This window comes from Cricetulus griseus (assembly GCF_003668045.3).
Source record: "Cricetulus griseus strain 17A/GY chromosome 1 unlocalized genomic scaffold, alternate assembly CriGri-PICRH-1.0 chr1_0, whole genome shotgun sequence".
Taxonomy (NCBI): domain Eukaryota; kingdom Metazoa; phylum Chordata; class Mammalia; order Rodentia; family Cricetidae; genus Cricetulus; species Cricetulus griseus.
In genome coordinates this window covers 36,285,664-36,309,144 of record NW_023276806.1, presented here as the reverse complement: position 1 = coordinate 36,309,144, position 23,481 = coordinate 36,285,664, and the positions used below count along the sequence as shown (strand labels likewise).

Below are 23,481 nucleotides of genomic sequence, written 5' to 3'. Positions count from 1 at the left end.
TGCTCCAGAGAACCAGGACGAGAAGTGTCCAGCCAACCTTCCCCAGGGCTGATTCTTCCCATCTTGTTTGTCCCATACAGCTTGAAGGGAAAGCTGGGCGGCCTGAGACGAAGGAGCCTTTGCCCCCGGGATCAACTGAACAACTGGCCAACATAAACAACCCTAGTGAGGCAGAAGATAAACACACAAGGTGCCCTCAGTGAACTCCAGGAGGCTCTTCCAGAAGGAAACCAACTCTCACTGGTGGGCTCACCAGAACCCCTGCTGGCAAAACTGACCCATCTGAACACAGTCACTTTTTCACCCAGACCATCTAAATAGTCCCCTGATCAGTGGCTTTGCCTGGTGCCACTTTCATTCCAAGTGGTTCTGCTCTTGTGGGGTGGGAGGGGTGTGGGTGTGTGGGTGTTATTTGGAAGGAGGAATAAAGTACACTGTCCTTGTGAATTACTCATTAATCTCCTAAACATGACTTCATTAAGGTTCAGCATATGGTATGTAATTTCAGACTTTCTCAGAGGGTAAGAGCATCTCATGTAGTTTCAGACTTTCTCAGAGGGTAAGTGCATCTCAAGCTGCTGAGAGCTTCCACGGGAGTCACTGACACAGCCACAGTTGTGGCAAAATCTTGCAACACTGGAGTGGAAGGGAATGGGCTCATTGTGACGTCACATGTCAAAGTCTTCTTGTCGTTTAAGGAAAACACCCACCGGGGGAATGCAAGTAAGCACTATCCACAGATATTCCTCGAATGCAATTTTTTAAAAATCTTTTATTTTTTTATTTTTTTATTTTTTGCTCAGCATATCTGAATGGCTACCCAGCAGGTACAGTTAGGACAGGACACAAAGGAACATGAATGAGCAGGATCTTGGTGGATTATTTTATCTTGAATGTCCTTGGAAAGAAGCCATTATAAAATGCTGGTTCTCCTCTGTTTACTGCTCTAGTTGGCAGCATGAACCTGGGAGAGGGTGCCTGAAAATGAGGGGGACCTTTTGGGTCATGCAATAGCCAGCCAACTCTATTCAGAGCTTCAGACCACTTATACTCTAAGGGTTAACAAGAGTCAGTGGAGGAAAGTGTAGAACCAATCACAAGGACAAGCCACGCATGGCAAAAACATGTTTCTCTAAAGAGGCATATAAACAAATAACAATAGGCAGTTGTAAGGGATAATCTGAAGTGAAATCACTCCTCCCCATGCACCTGGGAGGACATGAAAGCACATTCCAAGAACAACTTATGCTATGGAGGAACAGAGATTACAAGACTCTTGTTTACCTGGAGTTTTCTCACAAGGTCTCAGAAATCTCCTCCCACAGCTTGGTTCATGAACCATGTTCCAACACTCCTCCCTGGTGCTGGTGAGCACATCTGCTGCAGGGGTATTAGAAGACAATGGCTAACATGGCATCAAACAGTTCACACCAAATCTCACCTAGAATTAGAAACTAATCCTTTTGGGTTTTGTTTTTGTTTTGAGACAGGGTTTCTCTATGTAACAGTCCTAGCTAGTTGTCTTGGAACTCACTTTGTAGACTAGGCTGGCTTCAAACTCACTGAGATCCACCTGCCTCTGCTTCCCAAGTGCTGGGATTAAAGGTGTGCACCACCAACACCTGGAAAAACTAATTATTTGTATCCAAACTTTGAAACACTTGGATGAAGCAGGTGAACAAATTTCTTCCACAGTAGTTTTCCTGTCAGACCTACAGATGGTCTTTGTGTAAACTTTCTCTCTAGCAGTACTTTCTCAGGTCCCATCATAATGTGGTTATTCTCCAGGGTCCTGGGGAGCTTGGGTGAGAGATGCTGAGGCCCAGCCACTGCTACTGAAAAGGGACATGGCATAGAGTGAGCACAGTTGGCAGAGCCTCTTCTTGAGCCTGGCTAGAGGTGGGTTAGCAATTCTGATGTCATTCGAGAGAAGACTATTTGAGGAGGGGACAGGAGTAGTCATTTACTGCATGAGCGTTTCAGAAAAGCCGGGATTCAGTTCTCTTCTTCTACCATGTGGGTCCCATAGGCAAAGTTGGGTAATCGGGCTTGGTAGTAAGCATCCACTGAGCCATCTTGAATGCACTGTAAATTATTTTGAGTGACAATTTATTCCATTTCTTGTAGGTAGAGTTTTTCCACTGGACTGCCAGCTCTCAACCACATAGAGACTTATTATTAGTTATAAAACAAGCTTAGGCTTGTTTTTAGCTAGCTTTTATAACTTAAATTAACCAATTTCTATTAATCTATGTGCTACCCCGAGGCTCATTTACCTCATCTATGTACTTTCCATGCTGCTTCTACCGAGTCTGGCTAATCACTCCCCAGACTCCTCCCTTCTTCTCCCCAGAATTCTCTCTGCCCCCCAAGCCCTGCTACTGGCTGTTTAGCTTTTTAATAAACCCAATCAATGTGACATATATTCACACAGTGTAAAAGAATATTCCACAACTTCTTTCATTTCTCTACTAGATTGCAAGATCCTAGATCTTGAATCTTACTCTCCTTTGTAGCCTTGACTATATGCTCTTTTCTGATTTTTTTTTTTTTTACTACAGAAGAGATTTTCTGTAAATACTAAGTGGGTAGCATGAAAATGATAGTGGGGAAAACAGTGGGCAGAATTGGATGTATAATTGGTTGGTCACAGTGGGGAGGGGAAATACGAGAGCAGACATCTAGGATTTTAAGATGGTAATAGTGGAGCATCGGTGTCAATATAGGGCCCTCTGAGTCCTGTGTCTCTCCACAGCCACACACTCCTGCAGCCCCCTCAGCGGCTGACTTTGACCTCACAACTCCGAAGCACCTGAGTGATTTAAAAGGCTAGGATGCAGGGAGACGGCTACCATGTGATACCCAGTCATTCTCCTCCTAGACGAGGGTATGCTTTGTTGCACAGTTGACCACATAAGAACTACATTTCTGAAACTTGAACTCAGTGTTCTCTCTGGCCGAACAGTAGAAAAGATGTGTGCAGGATCCAAGTAGAAGAGCCCCTCGGGTGCCGGCTGTTGGTGGCGCACGCCTTTAATCCCAGTACTCGGGAAGCAGAGGCAGGCGGATCTCTGTGAGTTCGAGGCCAGCCTGGTCTCCAGAGCGAGTGCCAGGACAGGCTCCAAAGATACACAGAGAAACCCTGTCTCAAAAAAACCAAAAAAAAAAAAAAAAAAAAAAGAGCCCCTCGGTCCATCTTCCCAGCTCTGTGATCCCGTAGCCCAGTTTCAGCCATAAAAACATCCTAAGAGACTCAGCGTGCCAGAGCACAGTTGGAAGGGCTCTGGGTCCCTGAGAGGCACGATGTATGTGAAACAGACACACTCAGAAACACAGCACACCTCAGAGCAGTGGCTCAAATCAGTGGGGGGTCCCCTATCACAGATTTGTCGACAAATACATTGCTGACAATAATATGATAAAAACATCTCTTTTCATTCACCCAGCAGCCAGTCACATGGCCCTCTAGACCAGTGGTTCTCAACCTCCCTAATGCTGCAACCATTTAACATGGTTCCTTATGTTGTGGTGACCCCCCCAACCATAAAGTTGAAATATCATTGCTACTTCATAGCTGTAATTTTGCTACTGTTTATGAGCCATAATGTAAATATCTGTGTTTTCTGATGGTCTTCAGTGATTCCCGTAAAGGGTCCAATGGGGTCATGACCACAGGTTGAGCAACACTTCTCTACACTCAGCCAAAGCAGGAACATGCCTGCAGGTCTCTGAGTATGACAGAAATAGACTTAAGGTCAGGTCCAAAGAAGGAGCTTGGGTTAGCAAGGGAGTGAACCACGCTCAGGCCTGATCTAAATCTGCTCCCTCCCAAGAAACTCAATGGTTCTCAACTTGTATGTCTTGGCCCATTGGACCCTTCCCAGGGGTCACGTGAGACCATCAGGAAACACAGACTTTTTGCATTATGATTCATAACAAAAGTTGGGAGGTCACCACAACACGAGGAAGTGTATTAAAGGGTCGAAGCATTAGGAAGGTTGAGAAGCGCTGAGTTAAATTAAGCTTGCCTTACCCTAAATTGACCTAGTAAGATAATATAGTCTTAAAACTAGTGGCTGAAACCTGGCTAATCATGAGTTTTCTGCAAGCCACAGACTACAAACTAAGGAAATATGTTCATTTAAGACACATACCAAACTGCACGCTATCTCTGTCCTTCAGCAGCATCTTCTGACTGTGTGATAGAGTTCTCTGGATCTCCTTCACCACAAGTACCATCTGCTTTGTCAGTCTGTCCCCTGCTCAGATAATCCCTCTTGAATGTGTCTAACATTTTTCTTCCTAAGAGATAGAAGTCAGAAGTGAGATCTCAAGCAGAATTCCAGGAGTGCTGGTGACTCAACAGAGCTGCCTGGTCAGGGCCCATTGTGCCCTTGGCCTCTCCCAGCCACTGGAGGTCAGGGGTGAGTGGGTTCTCTCTTGGATCCTGAACTCCAAAAACCTGTGTTTTGAGCTCTTTGGGTTGAGTTGAGCAACTCTTAGATTAGACTGGTCTAGAATGAGCTACATCCAGTATCTAACTGCATCAGAGCCATTGGAAGCCTTGGCTGGGTACATTTTGATAATGGGCTTAGCTAATTACAGTCATCTTCTGGGATTCCAGATAATTTTATGTATAAGAATTTTAGACCTAGACTTTATATAAACTAAGGGAAATGCTTTGCTCATTTAGAGATTGAATCATGCTAAAAAGTATCAATGGACCAGACACGGTGGTGCTCCTCTTTAACCCCAACACTGGGGAGGCAGAGGCAGGCTGATCTGAGTTCCAGGACAGCCAGGGTTACATAGAGAGACCCAGGATGAGAAAGCCAGTCTTGTTTGCCTTTGCTTGGGAAGGTCAACAGTGTACCCCAAGGCTTCACTGAAGCCCCCCCACTGTCCCCAACAATGACTGAGGACTTAGCACCCCAAAAGTTTTCTCTGGTCTACAACCAAAAGACAATTTCGAGGCCCTTTTGGGCTTGTAGGATGATGTAGATTCTGGGTTCAGCATGTTTTCTCAGTAGCCTCATCTTTCTCATTAGAAAGAACCACAGCCTTTGTTCTAGGAAGAGACTTGGGGTAGCCCTTTAACCAAATGACATTGGGATCTGGCTCTGGTTTTAAACCTGTTAACCTTACTTGTCCATGAACATGATAGTCATGTAGTTTTATGCCAGAATGTAGCAACACCTATGCCCCTGTGTATTATAATGTACAATTAGAGTAGCAAAGGCATGTCTAAATTATTTAAAAGTACTATCAGCAGCAACCATATTGGCAGAAGCTTCATTCAACGTGGCGTTGGGAGATAAAACTTATTTACAAGTGCTCACATTCTGTGGGAAGTCCACTAAAATCCAACCAGCTATTTTTGATCAGCCGACTAGCAACTCCTGCAACTTTTCTGCCTCCTTCCAATCTCCATCTAAAATGTTGGGTTTTAGACTGCCTCTGTTGTCTTTATCTGGATGATGGTACTTAACCACACATAGTGAGCGAGAACCAAGTCAATCCAGTGACATCACATAAGCAATTACTCAGCCATCAGTGGTGGGTCTCAGGTCTTGGCTATACAAAGCTGGGAAGCACAATATATCTTTTTTTGTTCCTGGTTTTTGTTTGTTTGGTTGGTTTGGTTTTTCCAGATAGGGTTTCCTTGTGTAGTTCCAGCTGTCCTGGAACTCACTCTATAAACCAGGCCTGCCTCTGTCTCCTGAGTGCTGGGATTAAAGGTGTGGGCCACCAACGCCCATCTTAGGTATCTCATGGGTAGGTTTTCTATATTTGGTAGCAATTTCATTGGGTTTTTGTTTTGTTTTTGCTTCTCCCTTCCCCAATGCTGGGAATCCAATCCAGGCCATAGTATATGCTACACAACTGCCTTATTACGGAGCCACAGCCCAGCCCCAAAGTGGGCATTTGCAGGGGTGTGGGTGGGTATCTTGTGCACTGAATTAAGTCTATTTTTTTTTTCTCATTAGATGTGGTTCTGTGCCCTTGCAGCATACAGGAGCTACAGGAAAGTGATTTTTCTCCCTGGACTTTGCTCAGGAGCCCTGTGTACTCATAGGCAAACAATTTTAACTATCTCTGATAAACATTCTCTTTTCCAGCCACTATGGGGGCATGTAGGGCCAGCAGAGAATGTGGGTCCCCTGTCAGGCATCCACAACTGCATTAGATGTTACTCCACTCTCCTGCCTCTCACATTCCTTCCCCTGAAATGTTTTGCCATTTGTTAAATGGGATACACTCTGAGAAATTCATCAGCAGGTAATATTAGGTATGAATACCATAGAACATGTTTATATAGTATATATAGGATAGCCCATAGTATAGTATAGCCCATAAAAGGCTATGTAAAGTGTACATCATGTTACTGTATCTCTACTGCAGGCAAATGTAACACAGGGGTAAGACTGTGTTTATACAAACATAGAAAAGGCACTGAGAAAAACTATTTAAAACTTAAAGGAAGTCAGCAGGAATAGAGGCTGTATAGGGAAAGGATCAGCTCAGGAGACTCAAGACCACGTTCTCAGCACAAAGGAGATTTATTTTCCCCAGTAGGACAGGGGGAATGGACAAAGTCAGGAGATAGAGAAAGAGGGAGAAGGGGAAGGGAACAAAGGAAAAGGAGCAGAGGTATTTGCCTCTGGATAGAGAGGAAACAAACATGGCACATAGGAAAATGGCAGGTTATAAGGGTACAAGGGGAAACTCCATGTTAGGTCGAGGCGTTTAATTTTAATTGGACATGCTAATTAGGTGAGCCAAAGGGGGCTTTTGATTTCTGGCCTTCAATACTTTGATAGCTGGACCTTGGTGGTCAGCCTCAGGAAGATGAAGTGGCCAAATAAGGGAATGGACCTTGGTGGCTAGCTTGAAGAATGGAATCCAATGATTTTTAGCCAGGCAGAGTGACTGGGGGAGAAGCACGAGGCCTGCCAGAGCCATGCCTGCCAATCAATCAGGCTGGAGTCCCTTCAGGGCTGCCGAACCTTTAGTGTCAGTGAGTGAGTAGTGAGTGAATGTGGAGGCCCAGGACTTCTGCACTCCTGTAGACTTTATAGACACCATGCATTTAGTTTACACTAGATTTATTTTTTCTTTCTTCAATAATAATTTCATCTTATCATACTGTAGCTTTTTGCCATCAAAAACTAGTTTTTAAACTTTCAACTTTTTAGAACACTGCTAAAAGCCCAAACTCATACAGTTGCACAAAAATAGTTTCTTTATATCCTTATTATATGAACTTTTTTCTATTAAAAAAATTGAACCAGTCTTTGGTCCATGCTAACCTCAAACTCAATTTGTAGTTAACAATTGCCTTGGACTCCTGATCCTTTTGCCGCCAACCTCTGAGTACTGGGATTAGCAGCATAAATTACCATATCCAACTAAACTTACTATTCTTTTACTCTTTTACTTTTAAAATTTTTCATTAGTAATCAAGACACAAGCTTGGAGCTATTCAGGGATAAACCACCAGTATCCTTGACCTTCTTGGTTCTTCTCTCTAGAAGGCTGCCAGGGTAATAACTCACCCGGAGCTGCCATCTCCTGTGACAATGTCTTCTGCTGGAACCTCTCACGAAGGCCTTGCAACCTATTGAGGGGCATCCTCCTTTCAGTGTGCAGCAGGAACAGTGTGTCATGGTGACTCAGCTCTTCTCCCACAAAGCACTCTTGAACTGCCATGCCAGCAAAGCCGAGAAGCATTGCTTGGAGAAACATCTTTCAAGGGTTCCTGTCCTGCACTGGTGTTCCCACACATCAGCCCTTTTGTACTCGCATCAGAGTATCAAAGTGACACCTTCCCTCCGAGCATCACTCTGTGCTCCACCCAAGCCATTGCTGTAACAGAAAGATGACAAAACTACAGCCGTGATAATTTGCTTGCTTCCCCCTTCCTTTGTCACAGGTTTGCTTGTAAACAGACAACACACCTCGAATATTCCTCAATCCGTGGAAATGTTTGCTCTGGGAGTCACGTGTTCAAACTTTTGAAGATTATTGAGGGCTATAGAAATTTCTGCTAGATTCTGTGGCCCTTCTTGGCCTTCTTCTCTTTCTTGGACTTCTCCAGTTTCCCTTTTCCTCTCTCGTCTCCAGCTCTGTGTCCCTCTTCTTGCGGTAACAAATCTTCATTAGTCACTTCCTCAGGAGCTCCTAAGTGTCATCCTCGGGTCAAGTTTGTTGCCTGCTCAGCTGCAGCTTGTTGAGTTTTGCAAGCTCCTCATCCTTGGTAAACCCTTTAAAACCACGGGCAAACCTCTTGTCTTCTTTCAGATGCCACCCTTAAACTCCTTTATGCTATCACCTCAAATCCAAACAAGATTCTTGATGCAGTCATGGATGTTTTAATTCCCAAAGAGCTGTGTCTGTGTCTTTTCTGTTACAGCAATGGCTGGGGCAAAGCAGAGTGGTGCTTAGTGCAATACCAACAAAAGGGCTGATGCGTGGGAACATCAGTAACAGTAAAGAAATCCTTGAAAGACCTTTCTCCAAGAAGTGTTTCTTTGCTTTGCTGCTGTGGCAACTCAAGACAGCATCGTGGGAGAAGAACTGATTTACATGCTACCAGGTCATTGCCAGGACTTCTGTTTCTGTTGCACACTGGTGGTGCAGGCACATTTGCGCACTTGAAAGCCTTGGGGGCTCTCACTATGCCAGATCACAAAGGGTTTCAGCTTGTAGCCTGCATCAGTTACCCTCAAGCCAGACAGTGATCTGTGTGTAAGCCTTAAATCCAGCATTGACTTGCCCTCCTAAATGGGAAAGTCCCCTCAGGCATCATCACCAGAACAGGGGAATTTTATCTATGTTGAACATTTGCTCTAGTAAGTGAGTTTTCCCTGAAGTCAACTTGCCCAGAGTTTCCAAAATTTCCTCAGCTGTCTTCACATTGGTATTCAGAGACTCAGCATTCTTTTTATTTATTTATTTTAAAGATTTATTTATTAATTATATAGACAGAGTTCTGTCTGCATGTATCCCTGCGTGCCAGATGAGAGCACCTGATCTCATTACAGATGGTTGTGAGCCACCATGTGGTTGCTGGGAATTGAACTTAGGACCTCTAGAAGACCAGCTAGTGTTCTTAACCACTGAGCCATCTCTCCAGCCCAAGACTCAACATTCTTTACACATCACATAGTGAATTATTTTTTTAACCACTTAACTCACCCAGGGCTAATAGTAAACCCAACATCATTGCTTGGTCCAGCCTTTTCTTTCAGTGTTGAATCAACCTTTGTGCCTTGGTTTTGGTTGCCATGGTACTGGCAGGGATATGCCTCTGTGCCTGGTCCTTAGTCCAGATCACTGGAGGTTTCTCCATAAGTTATAGAGGCCCTAGTGGAAATTTTCTTAGTCTCATTGCCTTCTGTGAAGCAGATTATTTAACTGCTTCCATTGCTCTTATTTTTGTTCATCAAGATGGTAACCTTGATTGATGGGACATGACTGACAGCACTGGGTAACCATTACTGCTTTCCCACCTTCATAATCCTTACTGCTTTAGGTCTGTTTCCCCCTAGGTCTCCTGCTGGTGAAACTAGCAGTGGCTCTTGAAGTCCTGATGAACAATTCAAGATTAAATCAAGCACTATGGCAACTGCTGCAATCCACAGGTACGGGACAGAGGAGACACAGAAGGCTATTGCTGAGTTAACAAAGCCCAATGTATCACAGGAAGCTTTACAACACTTGAAAAAAAAAGCAACAGGAAAAGGGGATATTATACCAAATGCATAAAACAGTAACACAGTCGTTTATTATCATTGTCAAGTATTATGTGCATAGTTGAGGTGTTTGTAACCGCTTCACCACAAATATGTGAGTGATGCTTTCTGCTGCAATCTTACAATCACTATGAGATCACTGGGTGCCAAGAATTTTCCAGCTCCAGGCTAATCTATGAGACCATCGAATGCACGGCCTATCATTGACTGGTGTCAGTATGTGGGGCCTGATTTACTTCTATAACCAGAGCCCACCACTGCCCATAGCTAACTATGAAAGAGAAGAAAGTGTTTTAGATTTCTTTAGTAGAGAAATATTCTAATAGAGTTCCCAGGGGCTCCCCGACTTTTTATTTTATATTTGTTTTTTAGATAGGATCTTACCATGAAGCTCAGGCTGTCCTGGAACCCACCCACCACATAACCCCGGCTGGCCTCAGACTTGAGGCCATCCTCCTGTCTTGGTCTCCTTGATGTGTTATATTCAAGCTTGAGAATCCTGAAGATTTGTGTGCCACCATCCTTTGTTCAATATACAGAATCATTCAAGTAATTGACATTATAAGTTCATGTTTAGTTCCTACTGAAACTACATGAGTCCATTACAACATTGAGGGAAAGTGGGGTTGGTGTTCAGGGTTTCTCAAAATTGAGGCACAAGTGGTACATTACATTTAGTCCAAAGCTGTCTTCTTCTGTAGCAAAAGGTAACTCTGCAGTATACAGACAAACTGCAACCTAGTTTGAGACTATATTCTTTAACAAGTAGCCAAGTTTTTGCCAGTCATAATAGATGAGTTTTTAATCAATGGTAGACTGCAAAACAATGAAACATGTCCAAATAAAGCAACAACTGTTTCTATATGCCACTTCTGTTTTCTGCCTCAACTTTGGAGTAGAACTTTCCAATCTGCTTTTACCCAGAGTGATATCTGATGGTAAATGAATCTTTCATTCTGCTCAACATGATGCTATTAATGTAATGTGCCTAAGGTTTTCTTTTTAATGATCTGCCTGGCTTGTTGAAGTTCAACAGAGCAAGCTGGAAGTGGCTGCATTGAAGACACATTGCACCATAGCATATCACAGAGATCTTTGGGAATAGCCAGAATCCTATTGCAAGCTTGGAGCTGGCTCCTCACTGGCCCATTCAGAGAACCTTTTCTGGGTACTATAAGCAAGATCAGCAGGCCTGAAAACCAGCTGGGCCCTGTCACATGTACCAGCAGAGAGGGTGTTTACAAACACGATTGAAACGATTGAAACTCCCAAGAATCCTCTAGCTCCTACAGAGGCTACAAGCAGTTCTCTAGGCATCCAGCTACTCACTGGATGGCATCCAGGGGCCAACGGTCAGATGTTACACAACACATCACATGATCTCCCTGCGGCACACATACACAAGCATCCTTTGGCAGCAGTCCTTGCCTTTCATAACCACATTCTTGGACTTGCTTGCGATTTTTTTTTTTTAACAGCCACAACAAATGAATGTCCATGCCTGATGATCCTATTTTGCTATGGAGAAGTGAATCGGCTACTTGTAGGAGCTCAGACGGTGGCAAATGGGGGTATCTGGCCCTGAACATTACAAAACCAGATAAAGACAGAGGAGTTTGGGAATTGTCAAAGAGCACATCTAATGTAGCTAAGGAGATATTTTCAATATTGCATTTTCAGCAATATTTCAGCATGTTCTCAAGAAACAATATAAGCTACTAATTAGAACCAGTTAAATACATAAATAAATAAATATTTGCATAGCTAACCCGAGGGCAACAGGAAACTTAATGCTAGAGTCATGGTCGGGTTCAGGTCTTAACAGCCCTGTCCCTGCCTGCATTCACACCTTGCTCTCCTTTAATGAGAAAGAATGGCAGAAACAGGCAGGAACTGAACAAGGGCCAACACTGCATGTGTATACTAGTCAGGCTCTTTACAAAAGCATGGCGTTTGTACAGCCGCACAAGCTGGAGAGGAGCTAGAACAGTGGCAGCGCTTACGAAGCTGGGGGGAAACAAACTTTGGGACTGGGAGGTTAGGGTAGGGTGGGTAACAATGCTGAAACAATGCAGAAGCATCCTCCAGGGAACCAGAACCAAGGGCACACACACCTACGTCTGAGAGCAGGTAGGGGACCAGTCGGCATGCATTCACGGCATTCTCCAACATTGTAATTCCACAAGTAATCCAAGGAGTAAGCATTGCTTTGATTGACCTTTCCATGAGGTGCAAAGACCTGTAGGTACAGGCCAAGGTGGAAAAACAAAACAAAAGGATCTACAAAAGCTGTAAGAGAAGTGAGACATTTGTCATAAACCGAGGCTGCCAGTGCCTCTGGCCATCTTGAACTGGGCAGGCAGAGATTCTTGTCTAACTAAGATTGAAAAGCCTGAAAAATGAAGCAGAAGGTGGTGTCCTGGAGAGCCTCATAGCTTCAGAAGTGTCAGTAAAGCCTCGTAAGAAACTCACTGGCCTGCCATTACAGGATCCGACTTCATTTTGAGAAAGCAACAGAGAAACATATTCACGGTCAGTAAGAGCTGTAAGAGGGGTGGTGGTCATTTTGTAGATCATAAAAGACCTTGACCAACAGCAGGTCAGAGAGAGGAGGCTGGGATAGGTTTTTTTCAAGAGTTTCTTAACCTCTAGGCCTTCCCTCCCATAGATATATGTTGCCAGGAACGCTCATCCATCTCTCCTTTAATTGGCAGCCCCAAACAAGGCCTTCATTATCAAACCTCATAATGAGTTGTGCTAGCCCTGCCTTGTCCAGTTCTTCACTGTTCTTGGCCCAATTTTTGTCTGATCCCTGACTCTTGGTGATGTTTTATGTAACCATGAGCCTACTTGCTGCTTAGGGACTTGGTGTGATTAATGGTCTTAGGACATAGCCCCTTGGCACTGTTGAGGCAAAAAACTCACAACCCTCACTTTGAAGGGAATAAAAGATTTTATTTTGGAGTCAAATATAAGTGGTGGTGGCCCAGGATTCAGGTTTCCCCGGATACCACGTTCCACAGTGGAGGTGATTTCAGGAGAGATTTCATTAGTCACAGAACAAGGCCATAAATCAGGGGATTTGGGGAATACACGGGTGGGAGCCCCAAGTAGGTGGTTTATAGCAAGTAGGAAAATTCTAGGTTGCAGATGCCATCTGATGAAATTCTTAGCTTTGAAGTGTGGGAAACAGTGGCTTCCTTGAAATAATTTTAAAGATTCTGGTAGTCACAGGATGTTTTCTCTGATGTAGAGGTGGATAATGAAAGATTTTCAGAAGAATTCAGAGTGGCCTAAGATATTTTGGCTTTGGCCTGCTGTTGGGTCTCAATCCTGGACAAAGGGCTTAGGAGCCTACTTAACATATCAAAGTAGACCTGCATTTGAATCTCCCAGCATTCGTCCCTATCTGTTACAAGGTCCTCCGGTTGGCACACCCTTTCCCCTATCCTAAAGTTCTACAGCTGAGGTGTTTGGCTGGACTTCCCTATACTGTTAGTATTCAGGCATCTGTACTGGCCTGTTCTTGGGGTTCTGACAGGATGTACCTTCAGCTGCAGCCACTAAGAGCACCATCTGTGCACATTCACTATGTTCCCTTTTAAAAGGGCCCTGCCCACCTCCCATCTCCCTCCTCCTCCCTCCCTCCCTGCCTCCCTGCCTCCTTGCCTCTTTGCCTCCTCCCTCTGCTTCTCTACCTCTCTCTCTGTCTCTCTCTCTCTGTCTCTCCCTCTCTGCCTCTCCTCTCCTCTCCTCTCCTCTCCTCTCCTCTCCTCTCCTCTCCTCTCCTCCTCTCCTCTCCTCTCTCTCTCCTCTCTCCTGTTCTCTCCTCTCACCCCTCCCCTCCCTCCCCTCCCCTCCCCTCTCCTCTTCTCTTCTGCTGTCCCCAGGGGGGGGTCTCCCCTTGCTACTCCCACTTTGTCCATTCACTTTCCCCCAATAAAAACCCCTCCATCCAAGTTCTGTCTCATGGCATCTTTCTCTACTGTGCTGCTTTTTAAAATCACAACATTGGTTCCCTGACCTGGAAAGGCTCTCCTGGCATTTCCTTCTGCCCCAGGCAGTTTGAGGCATGCTGGGGCCCTGGAACCCAGGCCATACTACAGCCTCAGCCTCACTTATCTGGATCACTGGGTTCCTCTATCCAAAACCTGAAGATTGGTGAGCCATTCCCCCTTTCCCACCTCAGGCTCATCTCATGGTTTTTCGAATTTTGACCTCATTAAACCCTGGTACCAGGCAACCACAGCTCTTTCAGGCTCAGAGACCTTTGTTCCCACCCTTTGCGTGACAATCCATTGGGTGGCCTGTGCCTGTCTTGGACCTTGAGGTCCTTAGGCCCTTGCCCCTTGACCGATGAATCATCTAGTGGCTTGTGCCTTCCTCTCTCAATCCTCACTTGATAAAAAGCCATTGGATCTCGTTTGGCCTCACTCAAGGGGAATAAGTCTACCAAAAATCCGATTCCCGACACTTTGTACTAACTTCACTCTGGGACCCTACCCACCTGCTCCAGCCTCAATAGATCTGCTATTTCCCACCTGCAACAAATCCACTTTCTGGTTCACTGGTGGCTTTGCCTTCCATTCAGAATTGGCAACTGGGCCTTTGGTGGGGCTACCCACCTCTGACCATTCCCCTGGACATGAGGTTTCATTTCTCCAGCATAGAGTCCTTTCCCCGACTTCTGGTTTTTCTTGAAGTCCTGGTACCAGGTAACTGTGTTGCTCCCGGGCTCAGAGTCCTTCACTCCCGCTCTGTGTTTGACAAATCATTGAGCAGCCTGTGCCTGTTTCAAAATCGACCCTCTCTGAATTCCTGGAATGCTAGGATTGCATACCTTTGGGTCTTACTTCCCTGCCTCACTCATGGGAGCTGTGTCATCATCTATACCTTCTTGCTCCCACTGGGATGTTTTTTGGAGACCCACTGACCATTCCTAATCAGCTATTATTGCAGAACTGCCAGCTGTTGGCCATAGAGCTGAAGGCAGAAGACTACCAAACATGCCCAGGTGATGCTGTAGTGAGGGGAAAAGATCAGGTGCTTTAAGCCCTAGGGAGTTGACTTGGATCCACCTTGAACAGCATTTTGCCAGGTCCAGGCTGCGCCCGATGGTTCTACGGGGCCTGGACCAAGTTGTGGTAAGCACCTCAACTTTCCCAGGTCCCCCAAAGATGAGTGATGCCCCTAAGGCCAGGAAGTAGTTTTAAGAACACGGCATCCTCATCCCTGCCTTACTTGCTACCCCTTTCTTCTTTTTTTTTTTTTTAAAAAAAAAAGATTTATTATGTGTTCAGCACCAAATCTCATTACAGATGGTTGTAAGCCACCATGTGGTTGCTGGGAATTGAACTCAGGACCTTTGGAAGAGCAGGCAGTGTTCTTAACCTCTGAGCCATCTCTCCAGCCCTTGCTACCCCTTTCTAACTGCTTACCTTTTTATAATAAATAAAAAAGGAGGCATGTTAGTATTCCAGGCATCTGTACTGGCCTGTCCCTGGGGCTCTGGCAGGATATGCCCTCAGCTGCAGCCACTAAGAGCACTACCTGTGCACTATGTTCCCTTCTAAAAGGGCCCTGCCCATCTCCCATCTCTCTGCCTCTCTCTCTCTCTGCCTCTCTCTCTCTCTGCCTCTCTCTCTCTCTGCCTCTCTCTCTCTGTCTCTCTGTCTCTGTCTCTGTCTCTGTCTCTGTCTCTCTCTCTGTCTCTCTCTCTCTTTCTGTGCCTTTCTCTTCTCTTCTGCTTGCTGCTATCCCCAGAGGCTGGTCTCCCCCGCCCCTCTTTCCCATTCTCTTTCTGCCAATAAAAACCCCTCCACCAAGCTCTGTCGCATGGTATTTTTCTCTTGCTAGCCGCTTTTTAAAAATTACAACATATACAATCCAACCATTTTGGTTAACTGGTCCTTTCATCTACCCTTTACCTTCCTGGCTTTTTGGTCTGGCTCTCCCCTCTCCCCTCTCCCCTCCCCCCTCCTCACATAGCCCCATTCAGAGTCATGTCCACTCTGGACTCTCCCAGATGTCTCTGCCTCTGGCTATGCTCTTCTTTTTATCTACAATAAACTTTCTCCCCTACCACACCTAGGACCAGTCATGTCCTTTTGTTTACATTTCTTTTTTTCATTCACTTGAACCTCCCATGTGAAATCTAAATCTCTCCACTTCTAGCCAAACCTGCCATTCTCTGTCTGTCTGTCTGTCTGTCTGTCTGTCTGTCTGTCTGTCTGTCTTGCTCTCTCTACTATTACCTCCTCCCTCCTGCTATTATTTTGTTCTTAATGAGTCGTTTAATTAACATTTTCTTTGGATTAGGTATGATTCTATTTTCACCTCAACATGGTACTCATGCGGAGAGACTGTCCCTCACTTTGTTCACTAATAAACAGTCTCACCTGCTGAAGGTCTGACCCCTATCTCTTTCATCTTCTGTCTCTTTATGCTCTTTAGAAATCTAACACAGGAAGCCAGAAAAAAAGGATCTTGTGATGTGACTCCTGCCCTTTGAGACTGTAGAATGTAACTTTCAGAAGTGCCCAGCTTCAGATGAGTTGTACGAAGCCGGACTGAGCACCAGAAGACCTAGAACTTGGGGTGGATGCAGGTTGGAAGAATCTAGTAAGATGGGCTTCACTCTGCCTTCTATGCTGTCAGTTAGTGTCAAGTGGCCTGGGGTTTTTACCAGTGGAATGAGCAGGTTAAAAGAAGGCACATGTTGTGAAAATCTGGCTCCATGGTATAGGCATGCAGACTGTGGCCCATGGGCAGGCATGCAGCCATGGATAGCTGTGAATGTAGCCCAACACAAAATTGTAATTTACTGATCACATTAGGGGACTTTTTTCCTTCTATATTATAACTTGATCACATGGTTCTCTAGTGTAAAATCTGAAGATAAATGATGTGGCAAAAGGTTGAAAACTCCTGGTATGCAGTTTCAAGAAGTAGATGTATGAGGTATTGGTTGGAAAGCCATTATTATAGCCAAAGGAAAAAAAAATCATCAGTGTATTCAATCATCACTGACTGGAAGAAATTAGACTATGTTAATCCAAGTGGGTTTGGCTCTCTAATGTGATATAATTGGTATTTCAGGGAAATAGCTACATGGCCTGTACCCAAATCCTCCCTGGACCTGTGTTAACAAGCACAGGTTCTGTCCTGCCAGGAGTACTAACTACAGCCCAGACTAGACCAAACAGGGGTCCATCTACCCGAAGCTCTGTACTCCAGTGTGGCCCATCCTCCAGAATCCAAAATCCCTTCAGAGAATTCCGTCCCAAAGTTTTCACAACCAATACCCTTCACTGTCTGTGTATTATATTTATATTTGGAATATAAAAGTTCTAAAAAAACAAGACTACCTCAGACATGGACTTCTCAGAGGCCTCTTGTTAGCAGATTTACTTTCAGAGCCAATTCTGAGCTTTGCAGCCCCTGGGCCACAGAGGGTTGTTGGGGAATTATCCAAGGATTAGGGGCTTTGCTGAGTGAGCAGGTACACAGGAGTTTTCCGCTAGAGTGACTTTTCTGAAACAGATCTGATCCTGCTACTCTTTTATCACTCCATGTCTCCTACAGCTGTGTTTGGAAAGTTACCACCCAGCCATCCTGGGCATCACCCTGAGAAGGGTGGGGCTGTGAGAAGTGCAGATTCCTGGTTTATTCTCTGACCTGTCCAATCTGGACTTACACATGCAGAGTGCAGGCGTCTACTGTTAACACAAACTCCCCTGTTTATTATATTCGATACAGCTTAAGAAGTAAAGTGCACGGTGGAATAAAGCCCAGCTGTGGAACACAGTATTCAAAGCCTAGCAGGATGTGGTTCTATTTGTGGTTCTATCTTGTCATGTTTGCTGGAAACACCTATGAAACCTACACCCCTCTCTCTGCCTAACCGCACTGATGCACCTCATAAAACATGCCCAAGTATCTTGCTCACTCTTGTGGTTTAAATGCCCTCTGTGCTATTCCCCAGTCCCTCCCTCCCTCTTGTTATTTTTTTGTTCTTAATAACCAGCTTAACTATCATTTCCTTTGGATTAGGTATGTCTTCTCCACTTATCTCTTGGTGGTACATACATGGAATCATAACCATTTGGTCCTTCTTAATTCTTTCCTTCCTTCCCTTTCTTCCTCCCATTGAACTATAAGCCCCACAGAACATAAACCATGTCTTATGCTTAACTGCTTGCTTCTTGGTCCTGAGTTGGAGCTCAGAGACAAGTGGGGATGTGTGGGGGACCAAATAATTCTGTTATGGAATATTTTGGGGCCCAGCCTCCAGCTCCTGCAAACATGGAACACTGGAAAGTTCCAGCCCACTACTGTATTGTTAATGCCAGTAAGGCTACTATTGTTTACCATGGCCTCAGGGTAATATGCCTCCTAGTTTTGCATCTCTATTGGGCCTAAGCATCTGAATTAGCCTGCACCTGGGCAGAGGGGTGAGGTGTGTGAGTAACTAGGGATGACAGGAGTTAGGGGCAAGCGATGAGAGGAGAGAGGAGAATAAGGAGAGAAATGGTTCCGTCGTGGTAATGAAAGGATGGTTAAGAAACAGCAGAAAAGATGGCTAATAAAGAAATGACTCTAGTTTCTAGTTCTGCAACATGGAACTGAGAGCTCTCTGAAGATGACAAGATGCATGTGTTTGGTCTTTATCACCGCTGGGAGTTTCCAGGTCCACACCCCCCCCCCAACTCAGGCCGAACCTCATGGGTTAAGGCTGAAACATGCTGGGTCAGAACAGGGATGAATCGAAGTCTTGTTAGAGGTCCCAGAGCTTTGAGGAGTAGCTGAGAGCACTTACATCTTAACTCACAGGCAACAGGAAGTGGTCTGAGACACTGGGTGTGGCTTGAGCATAAGAAGACCTCAAAGCCCACCCCCACAGTGACACGTTTCCTCCAACAAGACAGTCTATTCCAACAAGACCACATCTCCTAGTAGTGTCACTCCTTTTGGGGATCACTTTCTTTCAAACCACCACAGCCTCCCTTTGGGGTGCTTCTAGAAACAATTGGAGGACATTTTGAGGCCTTGAGGGTCTGGTTTTACATAGCCAGAGGGGCAAAGATAATGCCATAAGAAATGACTGGGCATACAATACAAGCATTTTGGTTGTTTTTTCAAGACAGAGTTGTCCTGGCTATTTTGTAACTCACTTTGTAGACCGGGCTGACCTCAACTCACTGAGATCTGCCTGCTTCTGCCTCCCAAGTGCTGAGATTAAAGGCGTGCATCACTACCACCTGGCATACAAGCATTAACAGTCTAGAGGATAATGTTTGGGGGAGAGAAGGAAAGAGGAGGCAGGGAATTCTCCTTTCTGTTGTATTTACTTCTGGGATGCTTAAGTTTTTATAAGGAAACTATTATTTTCATACAACCGGTAAGAAGACAGTCTCATCTAGAAAACAAAAGCTATGCAGGCTACAGCCTCTGCTTCCAGGGGCTAAGCCTTCCTCAGCAGCAGGCTCAGGCAGAAGCCCACAACTGTGTCATGCAGCGTGTGGCAGAGCCTTGAAGAGAATGAAGCACAAAGCAGCAGGAAGCTCACAAGCTCCCGTAGTTGCAGTGTCTGAAATGGAATCGTATCCAAGGACAGAAACTGGTTTGGTGACCATTGTGAGGTGCAGTGGTGAGGAGCCATGGTGAGCTATTAGCTCAGCTGCTTCCAGAGCTCTGGGCACACACCTTCACACACTAGTCCCCATGTGATTTAGTTTCTCACACACATATGCTTAGGTTACAAGAGATGGAATGGAGTCTTATGCCCTGCTGCTGTCATGAAAACATCCAGTCTTGATCAAGGCTCATGCGATCTGCTCCACTTCCTCCCTATGCCTGTGTGCCCCTGTCCAGCTCTCGGGCTAACCACTGAATGAGGTGTAATCATTTTGCAACCTGGAGTTCCTTGATCCATACTTATCCTGTGACTCATTCTTCCACTACCTCTGTGTCATTGCCCTTTGCAGAGTCCTCCCTGGGTGACCTCAGCTCTCCTCCCAGAACACACTGGGAACACTGGGGTCATCCTGGGAAGCATTCCTATAGCATGGTTCCCTGATGGCTTACAGTGCCCCCTACCAGACTGTTGGCTTGCTGTTGGTTGACAAGGGTTGTGATGTTTACCACCGTTCCTCTGGTTCTGGGCAAAAGGCTCAGAAAACATGTGCTGAATCAGTTAGCTGCTGGGATTTCTACTCTGGAGGAAACCCACACTCCCTGCCTGCAACACTGGAGTTAGGAAGCCTTTGTTATAAGGGGAAGAGAATACATTTATTAGCTCTGACTTCTCTCAGCAAGGGGAGAAGAGGGCATGTGTTGGTGTTTCTTCTCTGAATGTATTTACCTTTACTGCACATTTTCTTCTTGACTGAATACCATCCCACCCCCACCCCAATATCCTGAAGTTCTTGCCTGAGCATACCAGCATCTATTTTCAAAAGACTTTACTCATGTACTTTCACCACACAGTGCAGGGTTCAGGTCTTTTCACATCACAGTTCTAGCTTCCTTTATTAGATAACAAAGAATTGAACCCCAACCACAGTGGTAGACACAAAGCTTAAAATCCCCTACAACCCTGTTGTCTCTTTCCACCCTCAGAGCACAAGGCTAGCAGCCATCAGGCAGCACTCATTCACGGCCCTGGCTTTAAGTCTGTAGGCACTCTGCCTTGGCAAGCTTTTCCTTACTCATAGCAGAACCTTTGCAATAGTTACATTTTAACTCATTAAAAACAAACAAACAAAACAACAACATCAACAACAAAAAAATCTCTGTAGCCTGGGGGTTGGGGCAGGAATATCAAGAGGCTGGGAGCAGCATGAGGGCATGTGACAATGGGTGGCATCTGAAGAGGCAGGTCCTCAGCTGTCCATGCCAGCTCTGGGGCCAATAAACTTGATTGTTTTTGTTTGGATTGGCTTTGTCTTTTTGCATTTAGAAAAAGCTAAAGGGTCCAGATGGAGCTGGCAGCACGGCGAGTAAAGATTAATGGCCAAATGTTAAGTTAGGGTCCTCAGCTAAAGTTTCCCTGATTTGGTTAATAAATAAGCCAGTGACTAAGCTGCTCTAGCACATTCTATCCTGTAGCCCAGGAGGAATCTTCCTTATTGCCAGCAGACACAAAGACTAGATTAGTAACTTTAGTCTCTATCCAACCTCATTGTTGCTATGTCTGCTGTGTAGGGTGCATGGCAAAGCCACCACTCTCAACTCCATCCAGTGTCACCAGGGGAATTCCATGGAGACTCAGAGGCCTGCTGTGTGCGCTTGGCTCAGGAGGGCTTGGAGTATGTCTGTCACTGCTCTGTCGTTGTGCCCTCCACCATGCTTGTTGCCTTACATTTCTTTAGTTACCTTCACGACAAACAAACTCAAGCCAGAAAGTTGCTGGTTGTGATCTCTGTAACATACGGGGAACTTATAGCTCAGAAAGGTTAGATAATGAAAGTGAATTTGCAGAAGCAGAGGTCCCAAGTCCTATGCCCTGATGTCAGAGCGTATTGTATAATACTACCTTGACAGAGTCAGAATAGATCATACAGACTACGGCATTTTCCCCAAATGGGGAGATTAGTGAGTGGAGGAGCTTTTTGTGAAGCTCAGTAAGTCAAGGAGAAGGACGTGGAGGGGCCACAGGAAGGGAAGAAGGCAAGACAGGAAAAGAGTCTGCAAAATTTCTCTGACATCTCAGCTGTGAGGCAGCTAATGTGTAAGTTAAGACCTATCTGAGCTTGTATGCATGCATGCTGTGGACTGTAGCCTGGCCCCAGATTCAGGGAGAGAGCTGCAGAGCAGGCAGGTGGCCCCCACACACCGTTTTTGGCCAGCCTCTGGACATTCTTATATCCGGGGCAAGGAAAACTGGGCCGGCCCATGATACCCCCTCTGTGAAAGCTCTTTAGACTCAAAACCCTTTCAAAAAGATGATCTTTCCTTTAGCTTTGAACATTTTGTTTGGAAAATGCTGCAAATTTCATTTTGTCACTCTTGAAGAGAAACTCTTGGTGTCTCTGTAACCTGTTCTGGAAATCCCTCTGTAGACGAGGTTGGCCTTGAACTCAAAGATCCTCCTGCCTCTGCCTCCTGAATACTGGGATTAAAAGCATGCTCTACCACCACCTGGCAATTTTTTCTGGTTTTTAATAAACTTCTACAAATCATATATTCTCTTAAAAGTACAGGGTGGTTTTTTTGTTTGTTTGTTTTTGTTTTTGTTTTTTTGGGTTTTTTTGGCCAGGCAGCAGTGTCTCACACCTTTAATTCCAGCCAGTGGGAGACAGAAGCAGGTGGATCTCTGTGAGTTCAAGGCCAGCTTGGTCTACAAAGTGAGTTCCAGGATAGGCTCCAAAGCTACACAGAGAAACCCTGACTTGAAAACAAAACAAACAAGTACAGTCTTTAAAGTTGTTCAAGATTCAAAACAAGTACATCAGAAGTGGTTCCATTTCAACTAAGCATTCCAACCATGAAGTCAGAGTCTTGTGGGAGAACATAGCCCACACATTCAGCCCCAGACAGTACGACTCTTCTGTTACTCCCATGCCCTCTGCCCAGGAACTGTCCTAAAATCACTGCCGGATTTCATACCTTGGGTATCTGTGACAGGACTGTGATGCTGAAGTCTCCTGAGCTGCCCTGGGCTCCATCCTCTCTTCCAGTGAATATGCCTTAATGCCTGCTAAGTGCCAAGCAAATCACCCCACTGGGGTTGTAAGCTCTCTGAAAGCTCTGCATTGGAAAGGCATCTGGTTTGACATTACAGACCCGGATCAGAGTCCTAGCTTGCTAGATGTATGGCCCTAAGGCATATCATTCTAAATCTTAGCATAGAGGTGACAGCAGTCCCTTTCTCATAGTGACAAGTGTTAGTATTTAGGCATTTGAACTGGCCTGCCTATGGAGTTCTGGCAAGATACACCCTCAGCTGCTGCCACTGAGAGCACCACCTGTGCACATTCACTGTGTTTCCTTTTAAAAGGGCCCTGCCCACCTCCCACCCCTTTCTTTCTCTCCCTCTCTGTTCTTCCCTCTCTCCCTGTTCCCCTCCCTCTTTCTCTCTCTGCCTTTCATTCTTCTCTCCTGTTTCTCCTGTCCCCAGAGGCCAGTCTCCCCCACCCCTTTTCCCTTTTTACGATCCTTTTTCCTTAAGAAAAAACCCCTCTGCTTGAATTCTGTTGCATGGCATCTTTCTCTCTCCAACTGCTTTTTTAAAAATTACAACATGTAAGAGAGAACACATGTAAGTTCACGTATGCAAAGCACATCAGTGTTTATGGTTAGCATCAAGTAAGTCACTTGTAGGGTCACCACAACACAACACAAGTTAGTAGTGAACAGACTAACACAATAAGGAATACACACCCTGGCAACAGCAAATGTTTTAGGAAAACACAAAGAGGCATCTGTAACCTAGATTTCGAAGGTTTACCAAAGATTCACATTGTTAGTAGCCAGGCACACCTTGGCCCCGCCCCTTGGCCACCTAGCTGAGTGCATAACAACCCCTGTGCACATGGCAAGAGTAACCTGGCTTGGTAGCAGCTGCAAAATCGTCCTTTAAGAGACAAGTTCTGCCTATTTCCTCTTTCTCTTTCTCGCTGTCCCTCTGAAGAGGCAGGTAGGTCTTTGCCTCTCTTTTTCTCCCTCACCTTCCCCTTCCTTCCCTCCCTTTCCTTCCCCCAATAAACTTCCCATGTAAGTTCTG

The 23,481-nt window shown here is 45.3% G+C and overlaps 1 protein-coding gene and 1 long non-coding RNA gene across 21 annotated transcripts in view; one reads left to right on the top strand and one right to left on the bottom strand.

The window, feature by feature from the left end:
• LOC100767638 (retinal-specific phospholipid-transporting ATPase ABCA4) overlaps nt 1-424 on the top strand; it is a 137,359-nt gene extending 136,935 nt beyond the window's left edge. Inside the window, exon 50 of the mRNA XM_027395638.2 lies at nt 81-424. Coding sequence (XP_027251439.1) covers nt 81-203 — 123 coding nt within the window. The 3' untranslated portion in view covers nt 204-424. The remainder of the gene's footprint in view (nt 1-80) is intronic.
• Nucleotides 1-23,481, bottom strand: part of LOC113832035 — a 57,924-nt gene that overhangs the window by 21,751 nt on the left and 12,692 nt on the right. For 2 of the 20 annotated variants that reach the window (XR_003481239.2, XR_004771838.1), the window contains exons 1-3: nt 7,557-9,050; nt 4,155-4,302; nt 1,285-1,380 (exon numbers count right to left, since the gene is read on the bottom strand). This is a non-coding gene — a long non-coding RNA (uncharacterized LOC113832035). The other 18 variants (XR_003481241.2, XR_004771844.1, XR_003481240.2 and 15 more) reach the window with 18 other exon arrangements.